The 14,428-nt window shown below is 33.5% G+C and overlaps 2 protein-coding genes across 2 annotated transcripts; both read right to left on the bottom strand.

Moving 5' to 3' along the window:
* Positions 1-9,424: 9,424 nt before the first annotated feature.
* On the bottom strand, positions 9,425-10,017 carry K441DRAFT_726984 (uncharacterized protein; the record flags this gene model as incomplete). The annotated part of the gene is given in 3 exon segments (XM_067654153.1): positions 9,425-9,792; positions 9,805-9,839; positions 9,898-10,017. Coding segments are annotated over 3 exon segments (297 nt in total), but the record flags the coding sequence as incomplete, so codon positions are not given.
* Positions 10,018-12,669: 2,652 nt separating this feature from the next.
* Positions 12,670-12,885, bottom strand: K441DRAFT_570835 (uncharacterized protein; the record flags this gene model as incomplete). Its single annotated transcript, XM_067643946.1, has 1 exon — positions 12,670-12,885. A coding segment is annotated over one exon (216 nt), but the record flags the coding sequence as incomplete, so codon positions are not given.
* Positions 12,886-14,428: the final 1,543 nt, after the last annotated feature.

Below are 14,428 nucleotides of genomic sequence, written 5' to 3'. Positions count from 1 at the left end.
TATCTTATCTTAAAAATCTTAGTCGTTTTTTATCTCATCTTAAAAATCTTAAGCCTTTAGCTTTTTACCTTTATTAAGTAATAAATTAGCACTAGTAGTTGTTTGCTTACTTAATCCCTATAAAATACTTTTTCTTTTATCTTATAAAGCAATAGATGCCGTATTTAATATTATTATAATTCCTGTTACTAAACCTTGCTTTATAGCGGTCTTAGTCTTTACTTCTAATATAACTTCTTTAAGGTTTACGCGTTCTTAGTAAACTGCCTTTATTACCTTATCGTCTATAAATACTTTGCCTATATTAAACTCGTCGTCTTTAATATCTAATCTACGTAATAGTTTATTAGTTCCCCTATACTTTAAAGATTTTAGCTCCTATAGCTAGTAGCTTACGCTATACTTAGCGTCTTTATAAATTTAGTATACGTTATTATAATAAAACGCAAAACTTCTAATTAAATATTCTTTTGTTCCTTATAGTATACTATTATTTATCTATATATATATATCTTCTACTAGTCTAGTTCCCTTTATTATATAGTAACTTTAACTATCTTTATAATCTCTTGCGAAGTAACCTTATTTTCTACAATTTATATAAGCTCTATCTTTAAACTACTAACTTTGCTATAGAGTTCGCCTAAACATCTTCTACTGCTAAGATCCCTGGTTTAGCCTCTACTGTTTAGTCTTATAATTACTAGATCCTTAACCTTTAGGTTTTTATAGTTTCTTACTTTATCTCTTATAGGCTTCTTTAGTACTACTTAGGTCTATTAGCTCTGCGCTATACTATAATTTCTAACTTAGCTTTAGTTATTACGTACTTTACGCCTTATATAACTATAGAACTCTATCTTAGCCTCTCTTGGCCTATTCCCTTTAGTAAATCTAATTGTTAATCTTAATCGCTTAATCTATTAAAATCCCGTAGGGTTTCCGCATCTTTTATTAGAATAATCGCGTCCTAGACTTTAGCCTTAAGTCCTTATTTATACTGTACCATAAGCGCCTCATTATTCCACTTAACTTATATAGCTAACATCTAAAACTACATTATATACTTAATCGCTAAGGTTTATTACGTAATATTTTAGAGTTTTCTTTTCGCCGTAGTTACTACCTCTAGGTCTCTAAATATCTATATAAGTCGCTCTATAAACCCTTCCTAGCTTAAAAATATAAATTATACCTCCTAATTAGTGGTTATTATTCCGTTTACCTATATTTCCATAAAATAAGGCTTAAACTACTTAAGTACCCTTCCTAATAGGAATAGTCCCGCATATACTATTCAATCCATAGGTATTAGTAGCTTTACCCCTTCTTATATAACTTTAAAGTGCATTTATATAAGAAATCCTTTAAGCTTTAACCTTTCTCCTAAGAATCTTTTAATTAATAGTAACTTAATCTTTGCTGCTCCTATCTCGTTAATCCTATTTTTTAATATTATATTATTTTCTATTAACTGGTTATCTCTTATAGCTGTTTAACCGTTATAGGTTGCTATAAGTTAGTATCTGCTATACTAGTGTCGTTTCCTAACCTTAAAGTAGTTACCGCCGTTAATGGCGTTATAGTGGCTGCTTTTAGTAGTATGTTATTCGACTTTCTATATTTAATACTATAACTAGGTAGTAATTATGTAACGGAACCTTATAGTAAGTACTAAAATAGGCTTATTAATAGGCTAGGTGTATAAGTAATATAAATTAAAGTTAACAACGTAATAATAACTAGTAAAGTAGTTACCTAATAGATTAACTCTAATTGTATTCTAAGAATTACTATAAGGAAGGAACTATCTAGGTAGGGATTAAGGGTCCTTAAATACGCAACCGTATTCCTATAAAATCCTTCTTATATATAGTGTACGTGTACTCTATTTACTTTATTATGGATTATATAGATCTTATAGATTATATAGATTATATTACGTGACCTTAGTTACCATTCCTCGTTATATAGCTCTATTAGCTCTATTCTAGACTATACCTAAATTAACTAACTAGCTTCTTCCGACTCTTCTCTAAGTAGTTATAATATTGTACTTAAAGCGTTCCTAACACTTCTTAATTAGTATATCTAATTCAGCATATAGGTTCTTTAAGATATCCGTTTACTTACTATTAAAGAACATTTTTTTATTAAAGATAACGTCCCTAGTAGAGATAATGATACCCCTATATAGGATCTAGATTCTATAGATATTAGTAGAGTTATAGCTAATAAGGTAGCTAATATAGGCTCGCGGATCTAGTTTGCTTAGCCTTTTCTTCTTTAGCTAGGCGTCTGACGTTATCGCGTACACCCTATAGCCGTAGGCTTTTAGGTATACTAGTTATGGTTTTCTTAATCTCCTATTAGCTAGGAAGGTATAAAACCTCTTATATAGCAATTTCTATCTATTACTTTCCCGTGGCGTTTAATCTCTAAGGTAGACTATATAGTTAACTATCTCGTTTTATAGATTATATAGTAGATTAGCAGCAATTCTTATTACTTATGCTCTCTTAATAATTACACTCCCTAAGCGTTTGGCGGTACTATTCTAAGCTTAAATATATGGCGCTAAAGGCTTAAATATAATCCCTTAAGTCCGTAGCTATTTAAGGGTTTTTCTTCTCCCTAGCTTGTTGTCTAATCTAATAGTATTAACTTTAAGGTTATACCTTAGACGAATCCACTAGATGAAATCTTTAAGCACTTATAGTATCTCCTTTTCCTTACTATGCGTCGTTATAAAGTATAGGAAGGATTTTCCTAAGTAGGTATTATAGATAAGCATAACTTGTATAAATCCGGTATACGCTTCTATAAGGTTGGTTTAGTTAATATAGAGGTTAAGATAGGGTTTATTAATCTTTTATTTTAAGAGCCTTTATAAGACCTAACGCTTAATTTTAGCAAGGCTATAGTGTTAATATTCCGTTATCTTAGGGCCTTAAAGCTTAACACTTAGGGCGCTAATACCTAAATAATAAAGGCTTATAGGTTCTAGATAACCTAGACGTAGATACTATAGTTATATATTACCTTTTAAATCTAGATAAACGTCTCTTAACGATATTCTGCGCTTCTGTTAGCGGCGTAGCAGTCGGCTTAAAATAAAAGCTAATAGTCTTCCTAGTCGGACGTATTTAATAGTCTATAGTTTATAATATTCTTCCATTTAATATAGGACTAAGTTATCCTTTTAAACTAAAAGATTATTCTCTCCTTTATTGTTCTAGTAGTACCCTTATTTTTAAAGTAGACGGAATAACACTAGATTTGTATTAAAGTCCATATAAAAGGCAACGTCCTTAAGATATAGGATTCCCTTACTCTTATCTAGTTTTGTGTAAGGTAGTATTGCTAGGGTATATAGTAGGGAGTAGGTAAGCCGAGTATAAGTTATAAGGAAAGTTAATAAAAGAGGACGATATAGTAATAAGGGTAGGCAATAGCCTATAGAGAGATAAACCAATAAGGAGAAAAGGGCTATAAGCCTAAGGTGCTTATAAGGAGGTGCTAAGGGCTAGCTAAAGGCTAGCCTTAGCGACCCCTAAGAGCCCCTAAACAATATAGCCGAGTAAGGGCCAAAATAACCCTTACATTGCCCCCCCCCTTAGTTAGGGCTAGCCCCTAGCCCGTATCCTAATAGATTGATTTTATATATAGAAAGGTAAGTAGTGTAAAAGCCTTGCTTATATAGGGAATAAAGAAATAGGGGAAAAGGACTAGCCAAGCAGCCTTGATAAAAACCTTAACCTATAGCCAAAACCCAGTGGGAAAAAGGGCCTATTTTAGGTAGGAAAAGAGCGTCTGCTAGTGGGTAAGACTTAATCGTATACGATCAGTCTTGGAGACAATCGCCTGCGATTAAGTCTCGACAGCTCTATGGCTAATAGCAGCAAGAATATCCCTTATATTACCCCCCCCCCTTCTTACGGTCAGCCCCCTCTATTACCTTACGGTAGCGGGAGATTATAGAGGGCTCGTCCCGGAAGGGGTTCGGAGAGATATCGGTATTTAACCGCAATAGGGTTTTATGAGCTTTTAAAGCAAGCTGGAGCTCTTAAAGCAACTAAAGCTTTGCTAAGAGATCGCGTACAATCTTTATAAGACGTAGCTCTTTTTTAGAGACTTTAAACTAACGTCTTAATTGTCTTCCCCTGGCCGCGTAATTAGTTTTTATAAGGAAGTGATGGCCAAATAGCCATACGCGTATTTCCTTTCTTCTAAATTACACTATTATTACGGAGTAATATTAGCAATAAGAAGAGATTATGTAGGATCTAAGAGCTGCTGCCATTCTCTTAGGCAAGCTATAGCTCTTAAGGTAAGCCGTAGCTTAAGAAGAGACAACCGCCTACGGTTTAGTCTCGGCAGCCCTTAGGCTAACAGCTAGAGAGTCTCTGGGTTAGGATATAGCTCCGTAAGAGATTATATAGGATCTTTAAGCCGCCGCCATTCTCTTAGGTAAGCTATAGCTCTAGGAAACAACCGCCTACGGTTTAGTCTTGGCAGCCCTATAGCTAATAGCCAGAAACTTTCTAGGTTAGGCTATAGCCCTAATTGCATTTAATCTGGAAGCGTATAGTAGTAGCTATAGCTTTAAAAACTAGCCGTTAGTTTCTTAGATAGCCATTAAATAGCAATTAGATAGCCTCTAGGGTAGCTATATCTCTTTAAGGACGTTTAACCTTCTAATCTCTATTAGTGGGACCTCTATAGTAAGTAAACCGCGGTTAGTTATAGAGTGTTTACAAGCTTAATTATATAGGATTCCCTTTAACTCCTGCCAGAAAGCTTTCGGATAGCAATTAAATTACCTTTAAGTTGCTGTTGGGGTAGAGCTGCACCGCTGCACTGCTAATTATATACAAGTATACCAATCGCCTTAGGAGATAATCGCGTACAATCTAAATAGCCCTAACCCTTAGCTAGGTAGCTACCGTCTCCCTTATCTTCTAATCCGTATCTACTACTATAATATACAGATACGATCTGCTAGACGTTTACTAGTATAGCTGCTTTATAGTATACGCGATTATTCTAGGTAAGAAGAGGATCTAATCCGTATTCTAACACTGTTATGCAGATATAATCTCTAGGCGTCTACTGGTGTACCTACTGTATTATAGTAAACGTAATCGTTCTAGGTAAAAATAGAGGATCGTAAAATTGCTTAAGGGCGCAGCCCTCGGCTTACTATAGGCTATTACCCGTAAGGGTATAGGATCGGTTTAAATATAAGGCAGTATTGCTAGGGTATATAGTAGGGAGTAGGTAAGCCAAGCATAAGTTATAAGGAGAGTTGATAAAAGAGGACGATATAGTAATAAGAGTAGGTAATAGCCTATAAAAAGACAAACTAATAAGGAGGGAAGGGCTGTAAGCCTAAGGTGCTTATAAGGAGGTGCTAAGGGCTAGCCGAAGGCTAGCCTTAGCGACCCCTAAGAGCCCCTAGGCGATATAGCCAAGTAAGGGCCAAAATAACCCTTACATTTTGTGATTTAGATAGTAATATTACTATAGCCTAGTATAGGCACTTCTAAGCTGCCGGCGATAATATATTTATATCTTAAAGCTTTCCTAAAGTTATAGAGATAAGAGAGGTTATTAAAGATATAGAGAGTGGTTCCTAAGTTAAGAATAGTTAATAGCTTTAGCGGATAGAGTTAACCGGTATAATACAATTCTAGGAATATCGCATTAGCTTTTCCCTTAATCTTAACTATCTCCTAGCTCTTATCCTATTGTTATTAAGCCTTATTTTATTCTTTAAGTCTAATCTTTATAACTTAGTTAGTAAGATCCTTATTCTTTTCTACCTTCTTTAGCACCCTTTTAATGCGAGCATCTCTGATTATAACTCCTTTAGGTCTCTTATCTTTAAATAAATACTAATAGTCTTAAAAGGAATATCCTTGTTTCTCGCACGCTAAGTACACAGGTAGTAGCTTTTTATAGAATGTCTTCTTATCTACTAATAACCTGGCTCTCTTTAAGCGTCTAGTATATACTAAGGTTCCTTTCCCTAGACCTTTAGTAGTATTAAAGTAATCTATTGTGGCTTACTCTACAAAGTCTGCATTAAAGGTACTCCCTCTTATAGTAGTATTAGCTTTCTTTAAGGGTATTTTAAGTCCTTCTTACAGCTCCTTTACTACTCTGCGGTATTTGGAAGATCTTAACTTCTAAGGGTTATTTAACTCGGTAGTATACTTTATATAGTAGGCGTCGCTAAAAGGTTAAATAACTTCTGCTAAATCTTATAGCTAGATTCCATCTAATATTTAAGGGATCTTATACTTCTCTTCTAGTACTATTATATATTCCCATTAATCTAACCACTAATTTAATTTTAATAAGTGTTTAAACCCCTTAAGGGCTTCCGTATACTAGTATTATACCTTCTTTCTAATAAACAATAAGGTAGGTTCTATGTTCTCCTTTAACCGAGATAGCCATTCCTTAATAGTTAAGGAAGGGTTAAGCAGTAGCTTCTTCTAAATTAATACTATAGATGTAATCTAGATGCGGATCTGTTAAAGATAATCTTCCTATCTTAGGAAATATGTAAGCTTTGCAGTGTGAAGGATTGAATGAGCAACTTTATTGTAAATCTATGGAAATCAAGTGGTATAAATACATGAAAGTAGACCGAGTCGGTGAGCGAGTCAAGGGCTAGGCAACTGAAACAAGGTGGTACGCTAGTGAGACAAGGTAGTGTTTTGGCAGGGTACCGTAGTCGGTTACAAAATACTTTATATCCTAGTTGTAGTATTATCTACTATTCTTATACGCTTTCTATTAATTTAACGAGAGCTATACATATAAGGTTGCATTCTTATTAAAATCTATAACCTTTAGATAAGGTGGTTTTTTAAGTAGACCTTCTTAAGGTGCTTCTATAGCTGGGTTAACGTAGGCCTAAATTTACTAAGCTATAAGGGCTTAGAGTTGCTATAGCTATTATTCTTAGTCTTCTAGCTTATTAAGGATAATCGTGTTTAATAAGGTAATCGGTAAAGTCATTTAACTAATAGGCAAAGGAGGAATTAAGATAGTATTTTATTATCAGGATCGTCCTTATTATTAGGATCGTCTTTATTGTTAGGATCGTCCTTTAACAATTAAGGTAGAATCTCGTAGAATCTCGTGGAATCTCATGGAATCTCGTCCTGTAACAATTGAGGTAGGATTTCAATCAGGGTCGTCTTATGACGATTAAGTATCAGAGTCTGACAATAAGGTAGAATTTCTTTAAATGATTAAGTAATAGCTAAATAGCTTCTTATATCGGTGGACCGGGCTTATAACTGTCAGATGGTTTATATAGAGCTATTTATTAATAAAATGGGTTAATTAATTAATGATCTTAATCGTGTCTAGATCGTTGCTTGACCTAGGGCCCCTAGGCTTAGACGAAGATATTTACAATACACGTGACCCGTGCACGTGACCAGTGCACGTCCTACGCCACCGAGAATACAGATTATCTGACAGCTACTCGTGATACGGGTCAAAATAAGCGAGAACGCGAAAACGCGAAAACGCTCATTTTTACCATCACTATTATGGCTCCTATAACACGGCGTGCAGCGCGCGAAAAGACTCCTCCTAACTAAAGACATGTCGGGGAATACGATACGATTAAAAAAGACCAGTTTTTTTTTAACGCGTACGACCGAGAACACGGCGAGAAATCCATTCTTACGATTGCGATTAAATCTGGCACTACCGAACCTACAGTAAAACGCTGGCTCCACGATAGACGTTTAAATGGACGTAATATACATCGTTGTACGCGCAAGAGGTCAAAAGTCCTTAGTTATAAGTCTTGAGTTACAAAAGAGCAATGCTAGCGCTTGGTATCTCCGTTAAATCCAGTCCGCGATTAGTTCCTTAAGGCTTAGATTAAATACTTTAATATTAGAGTTAAACCACGCCAGCTTAAGATAATGCTTAAACGACATACTAAAGGTGCGCGGCGCTTTAAGTAGGCATACGTAAAGAAGAAGATTTCCCTTATAAATAAGCAAAAACGAATTAATTACGGCGTAGAGAATAAGGGTAAGACGGTAAAGGATTACTACTAGTTTATCTTCTATATAGACGAGTTTTATATTAAACCTTTATCTATACGAGCTGGCTATATACTACAAGAAAAAGGAACGCGTGAAAATCCTAAGAATATTTAAGAATGGCTAAAAAGAGAAGGGAATAGGTTACACGCCGCTAGATAGGTTAATTGGCACACTAAATATAAAAAGCTTAAGTTCTACCACAATAAGGAGGATAAGACTATTCGGCCAAAATAACCGCGTAAGCCTTGCTACCGCAAGAATAAGTCTTAAGAGTTATATAATGAGCGAATTAGGGAATGGGAAGCTTTATTACCTTATAAGTAAGAAGTTAAACCTAAAGGTAATTTAATAACTTAGAAATACTATATGGACCGTTTATTGCCTGTTTATATCTCTGCTATTTAATATACGCGCCTCTAGAACTCTAGTAAGCCGTAGGTTTTGTAAGAAGATAATAATCACTCCTATAGCTATGTAGTTCCTAAAGGATAGACTAAATCCTTAGCTAGAGCTTATAGAAAGGCTAATTAGATTAATATTATTGTTTACCTACCTTAATCGCCTAATTTAAATCCAATTAAGGCTTACTAGAATATTATAAAGCAAAGAATTTGTTATAGGGTGTAGATAGATATAAAGGAGCTAAAATAGGCTCTACAGGAGGAATGGAGTAAGGTAATAATGTAGGAAATTTGCGCGCGTATCGCAGAGATGCCAGAACGATGTGAAATGCTAGTTAATTCTAGTGGGAAGCCTATTAAAAGCAAGTTGTAGTGATTAGAAGTAGAAATCAATGCATTTTTAATGTTCTTGATTATTTTGACTCGAGTAGCTGCACCCCCTAGTGGTTTTACGTGATGTTATTAATATTAGTAATTGCGAACTTAACTATAACGCGTTAGTAAATGCCGCTTATATATAAATAAAGATAATATACGCTAGAGCTTGTTACCTAGACTAAAACCTAGTATAATTAGGCTGCTAATTAGGAAATTCTAATACTTTATTTTTAGTTAGATCTAAATTTATCTTCTTAATTTAGTTTTTTCTTTTATTTAAGCTCTCTGCGGAATTAATAATAGCCTATAAGTTTAGCGTTTCTAGTAACTTATTAATTTATAGTCTAGTATAATTAGGGTTAATTTGCCAGAAATACACTATATTAACTATAACTCGGCTCTTAATAAAGACTTTAATTTTATTGCCGTCTTTATCTATATAGAAAGTAGTCCCTTAGTACTAGCGGTAGTAAACACCTCTTAAGTTATTAAACGTTTAACTATATCTAATCAGCCGTGCTCTAATCTCGCTCAATTTTTAGTAGTACTCTAAAGGAAATACCTAAAGGAAGTCTATTCGTTTCGTTCCGCGGAACTTCTTAATAGTAAGCTTAAGGGCGGCTTCTCTAAACACTTTCCCATCGAAATTGAAGTAGTAATAGTCTAGATAGAAGTACTTAGCTCCGCTTTATCTTGTTTTTTCCTTACTATAATTAAACTTAACGTATCTTAGTTCGCTGGTACTAGGATAAGTAGTATAGATCTTTAAGTTTGGCTTAAAGAGAGCCTAAAGTAGATTATATATAATTTTATAGTTCTTAAAAAGGGGTTTAAGGCGTTTAGTTATAGACGCGTAGGTAGTTTTAATAAAGTTAATTAAGAGGTCTAAATATTTTAAATATACTTCGTTCTTAGAGCTAACGTTTATACTACTTTAATACAATTCTAGTTCTGGAAGAAAATTATATAGAAGGTTCTATTTAACCTATACGCGGTATAAGCTGGTAGGTTTTAATAGCGGAGATTTTCCGTACTAAAGGCTTGTCCTCTCTTAGGCAGATTCTATAGATATCTTTAAGGACCTTCCTAAGAACATCTCGCAACCCCTTAAACTTAACATTAATATAAAATATAGAGTCTTTAGTTTTCTTATCTGTGATTTATCTTTAGTAATTAAAGATATTTATAAAGAGTATTATATTTACTAATTTAAATACAATTAACAAACACGTATTGGTCCAGTTTATTAACCTCTCCTATTAGGGCTACTAGCTTAATAATCTTATACTAATAAGCTTTCTTATCCCAACTGTAAAGAAATAGTGTTAGTAGGACTATATATGCACGACTGTAAAGATATATACTTTGTTTACCGTCTTATACTCTAACCTAGAGGCTTGCGATATTGCTTTAATTTTAGGGCCTTTTAGGGCCGGTGGCTTAATAACTAGGCCTTCTGGGGTAGAGGTAAAAGTAGATAATATATTTATTGCTATAGCTACCTTTAATAGCTCTAGGAATTGTAGAGTATACTAAATAGTAAGGGGCTACTAAGCTAGTAATAGAGTAGGGCTGTCTAAAGGAGTGTTTAGGGTCTTTAATATAGTCTATATATTGCCTAAAGGGTAGAGCTAATTTAAAGTATAAGATTAGAGAAGTAGCTAGAGGAGGTTAATAGTACTAGTCTCTAGAGGAAAATCCACCTAATATTATACCTTTCGATCTATTACTACTATGCCGCAAATATTTACTATACCCCTCTCTAGCTATACGGCCTTTCCCTTATCTATTTTAGCAGAGGCTAGATACGTAGTGGCATTATTTTAATAGTAAAAAGCTCCACTTAGTAAAGCTATAGGGAGGGGCTTACTTGTTAAGACATTGTTTAATAGTTTAGATGCGCAATTATAATTATAAGCATTGGAGCGCTAGATTAATCTAATATCCTATTAATATAAATACTATAAGCTAAGTAATATGCTTAAGGTATAGGACTATATGCCAGGATCTTAGTCCTGGTCTTAGTTAATATATAGGAGCCAGCTATATGTCTTAGATTAATAGAGGGTAGTATATAACAGGACTTTAATAGGTAGCTTGCACCGTGGATCGCGGCTTAAATTCTATAATATTATAAAAAAGATTAACACCAAACGAGCTAATTACTCTTTTAACTAAAGTAAATATATCCTAGTAAGTTGGGTAAGGCGTTATAAGTTCTAATTGCTAAAGGCATTGTTAAAAAAAATGTAATTATTCTAATTAATACGTAGGAGCTTAGCGGACGGTTTAAAGATACGAAGAAGTACTGGAGGTAGAGGAAGAATAGATGCCGATTGGTGCTTGCCTTGCTTTAGCTTATTCCATTCTACTCTATTTTACTATATTTTATTTTACTTTATTTTAATTCTATATCTTACTTTATTCTATCTCATTCTATTCTTTCTTACTTTATAACTATCCTATTTTCCCTTATATAATATAAAAAAGGCAGATATAATAGCTCTAATTAATATAGCCGCTTGTAAAATTCTTAGCGCACGGTCCTTGCTACAGCTCTTAGCATATATTTTACTATATAGCCTTAGCGACTTCCCTATATTAGCTTTAAGCTACTATAAAATGTTAATATACAACACGCTTATAAAGTGCGATTATAGATAAAGTTAGATAAACTAAAAGGAGATTTCTAGCTAACCGAAATTTCCTATTATATATATGTTCCTATACTTAAACCTTACTACACCTATACTACATCTACGTTATATCTATATTGCCGGCTTAGAACTATTACTTAGGCGGTAATAAGTTAGGCTAAACACTTTATGTAAATAAGATATATCTAGTACTAACTATAAGGTTCTTATTCTAATAGCAATTTACTAGTTACTATACTAGTCTAAAACCTTTAGTTACTATTATCTCGCTAAATATGCCAATGCTATAATTAATCGTTCTACTATAGTAAATGCAGAGCTAAATCTTATTATATTATGTCTAACCGTAAATAGGATAAATATAAGAAAGTAAAAAAAAAACGGGTATTATTACTCTAACGCTTTGCTAGGTAAAGGTCTTAATAGCGAAGTATTAGTAATGGGATTATCTAAAAAACCTAGTAACTACCTTTAATATCCGCCTTAAGAAAATAATATAAGTACTAAGGAGTAAGTTAGTAGTCTTTACTAATATATATTAAGTAATTTCTAACCTCTTACCTAGAATAGAAGTGGAAATAAATGTATCCGTGGCCTTTATAGCTGCGCCTTAACTACCCACCCAAAGGGTGGGTAGTAGATATCCAAATCGCTAGGACAGCTTAATTGCTAGGGTTTAAAAGAATTGGCTATATAGCACTACTACAGTAATAATTACAAGTCTTCCTGCTGCTTACGCGCTTTATCCTATTTACTATATTTATCCTTAGAGTTATTAAGAGTCTTAGGCTCTAGTATTAATATTTTAACCCGCTTTTTACGCTTATTTGCAAGCTTCTTTTTATTAGCTACCTTTCTCTTTTTAGCCAGTAAACGACCTTCTGTAACTATAATTACCCTAAACTTCTATATAGCCTTTCTAGCGTTAGCCTTCTACTTTTAGCGTCGCTTATTCTTAGCCTTAGTTTTTTTTAGATGCTATTTAAGAGATCTAAATGCTTAAAGCTAAATCTCTGCCCCGTATATATATTTCTATATAGCCTTATTTAGGTCCTTATTCTCCTACTCCTCCTAATTTTACCTAATATATAAATTTAGGTTGCTTATCTACCTGAGTATTTTCGGTGTCGTAATCTTAATAGTTATTAACTATAGGTCCTTCTCTAGTATAGCCTTAGGTAGTAGAGGTGGTTTATTAAGCACCTTCTCTAGGTTAAATAGATAAAGGCTAGTCTCTACAAATACTGCTTTAATTATTACCTTCTTAAATATGCGCTTTCGTACGTTAGGAATAAGGTAAAGAAATTCCATCTTATTAATCTTAAATGCGCTAGTGCGGTAAGTTTGGTTTACGGCCTTGCTATATTAGTGCTTAAATAGCTAAAAGACAACTATATTAATCGGCTGTATCTTATATATAAGATATAAGAAAAAGTAGGCTAGTAAGATCTTCTAGTTAATGCAGTATTACGTAAATTCTAGCGTCTTATAAAAGCCGTGGCTGTTAAGAATAAGGAGCCTATATATAACCTTTATCCTACTTTATATATAAAGATTAAAGTATTTAATCTATTTAAGCGCGATCTCGTTATTTATCTACGCCGTATTACTAATACCAATAGTATAGCTATTAGGAATTGTTATTACCAAATACTAGCGTATCTAGTAGGTCTTACCTTTAAAGATAATAAGAGGTAGAATAACGTGGCCGTCCGCGCAAATTGTCTCTATAACTATAATAGATTTACGGCTAAACGCCTTGCCTACCTTACACCGTACTGCCTTATTATAAATAATAAGTACCTTCTTTTCCTTGCCTTGTCCTATATATATACCTAATTCGTCCATATTATATATATCTTTATACTATACCGCGTACTTCTTAATGTCTTTCCCTAACGCGTTAAACCACTCTTTTATAAAATCAGAATCTTTAGCGGCCTACCTCTTTACCTCTTTAGGTACTTTAGTCTTAAGTATAATCTTTTAGCGCTTGCAGAATTATATAGCCTATTTAGTACCATAGGTACGTAGTAGTTTAGTAGGATCTATATAACGGTTAATAAGAATATAATTAACAAATTATTTAAGTAGAGAAATACTAGGGCGTTGCCCAATATCGTTTAGCTATATAATCTATAGCATAATGCCTTCTTCTTCGGTATCGCTGAGTAGCCTATTTATTGTAGGTTAATCTAATTAAGACGTTTGTCTAGTAACGTGATTCTTAACGCGACCGTATAAGTTAGGATTTTCACGCGTTGCCTCTATAATTAAGGAATATTCGCTGTTGTGGATAGCTTAAGCAAGGCAAGCGACCTGGTTTTCATTAGATAAATAATTACTTATATTAGTAGTTGTGTAGTAAATTAATAATTAAGAAAATTGATTAATTATGGCGATTAAGCTGTCCTAGCGATTTAGATGTCTACTACCTACCCTTTGGGTAGGTGGTCAAGGCGTAGCTACAAAGGCCACGGATAAATAGTGCAGTAAAATTGAGTATGGTTTCGAATTTTTAGTAACTAAGAAGTGGTTAGTGCTAGGAGTAGAGTTAAAGAATTAAGCTATACCTTCGGATCTTATATCTTAAAGGACTTCGTCCGCACTTCCGTAACTCTGTTTTTAATAATTTATAATAATATCCCTAAATATAGGTAGAGGCTCTAGATCTAGGAAGCACCCCTTAATAAATATTATATAAATTTGTTTATCTAAGAGCCTATTATATAGTTTAGAACTAGTTATTATCTTATAAATAGTTAAACTAAAAGTAAAGAGCTTAGTTCCCTTTAAAATATCTTAGTTAAGAAGCTTATAACTTGTCTTATAACAAATAATCGGAGGTAGAAGGTTATTAATAGCTAACCTAGCAAAATTACCAAGCTTTATATTAAGCTCTTTATTA

Source organism: Cenococcum geophilum (assembly GCF_001692895.1).
Source record: "Cenococcum geophilum 1.58 unplaced genomic scaffold K441scaffold_32, whole genome shotgun sequence".
NCBI classification, from domain to species: domain Eukaryota; kingdom Fungi; phylum Ascomycota; class Dothideomycetes; order Gloniales; family Gloniaceae; genus Cenococcum; species Cenococcum geophilum.
The sequence above is the reverse complement of the archived record's forward strand: the minus strand, read 5'-3'. Positions and strand labels throughout refer to the sequence as shown.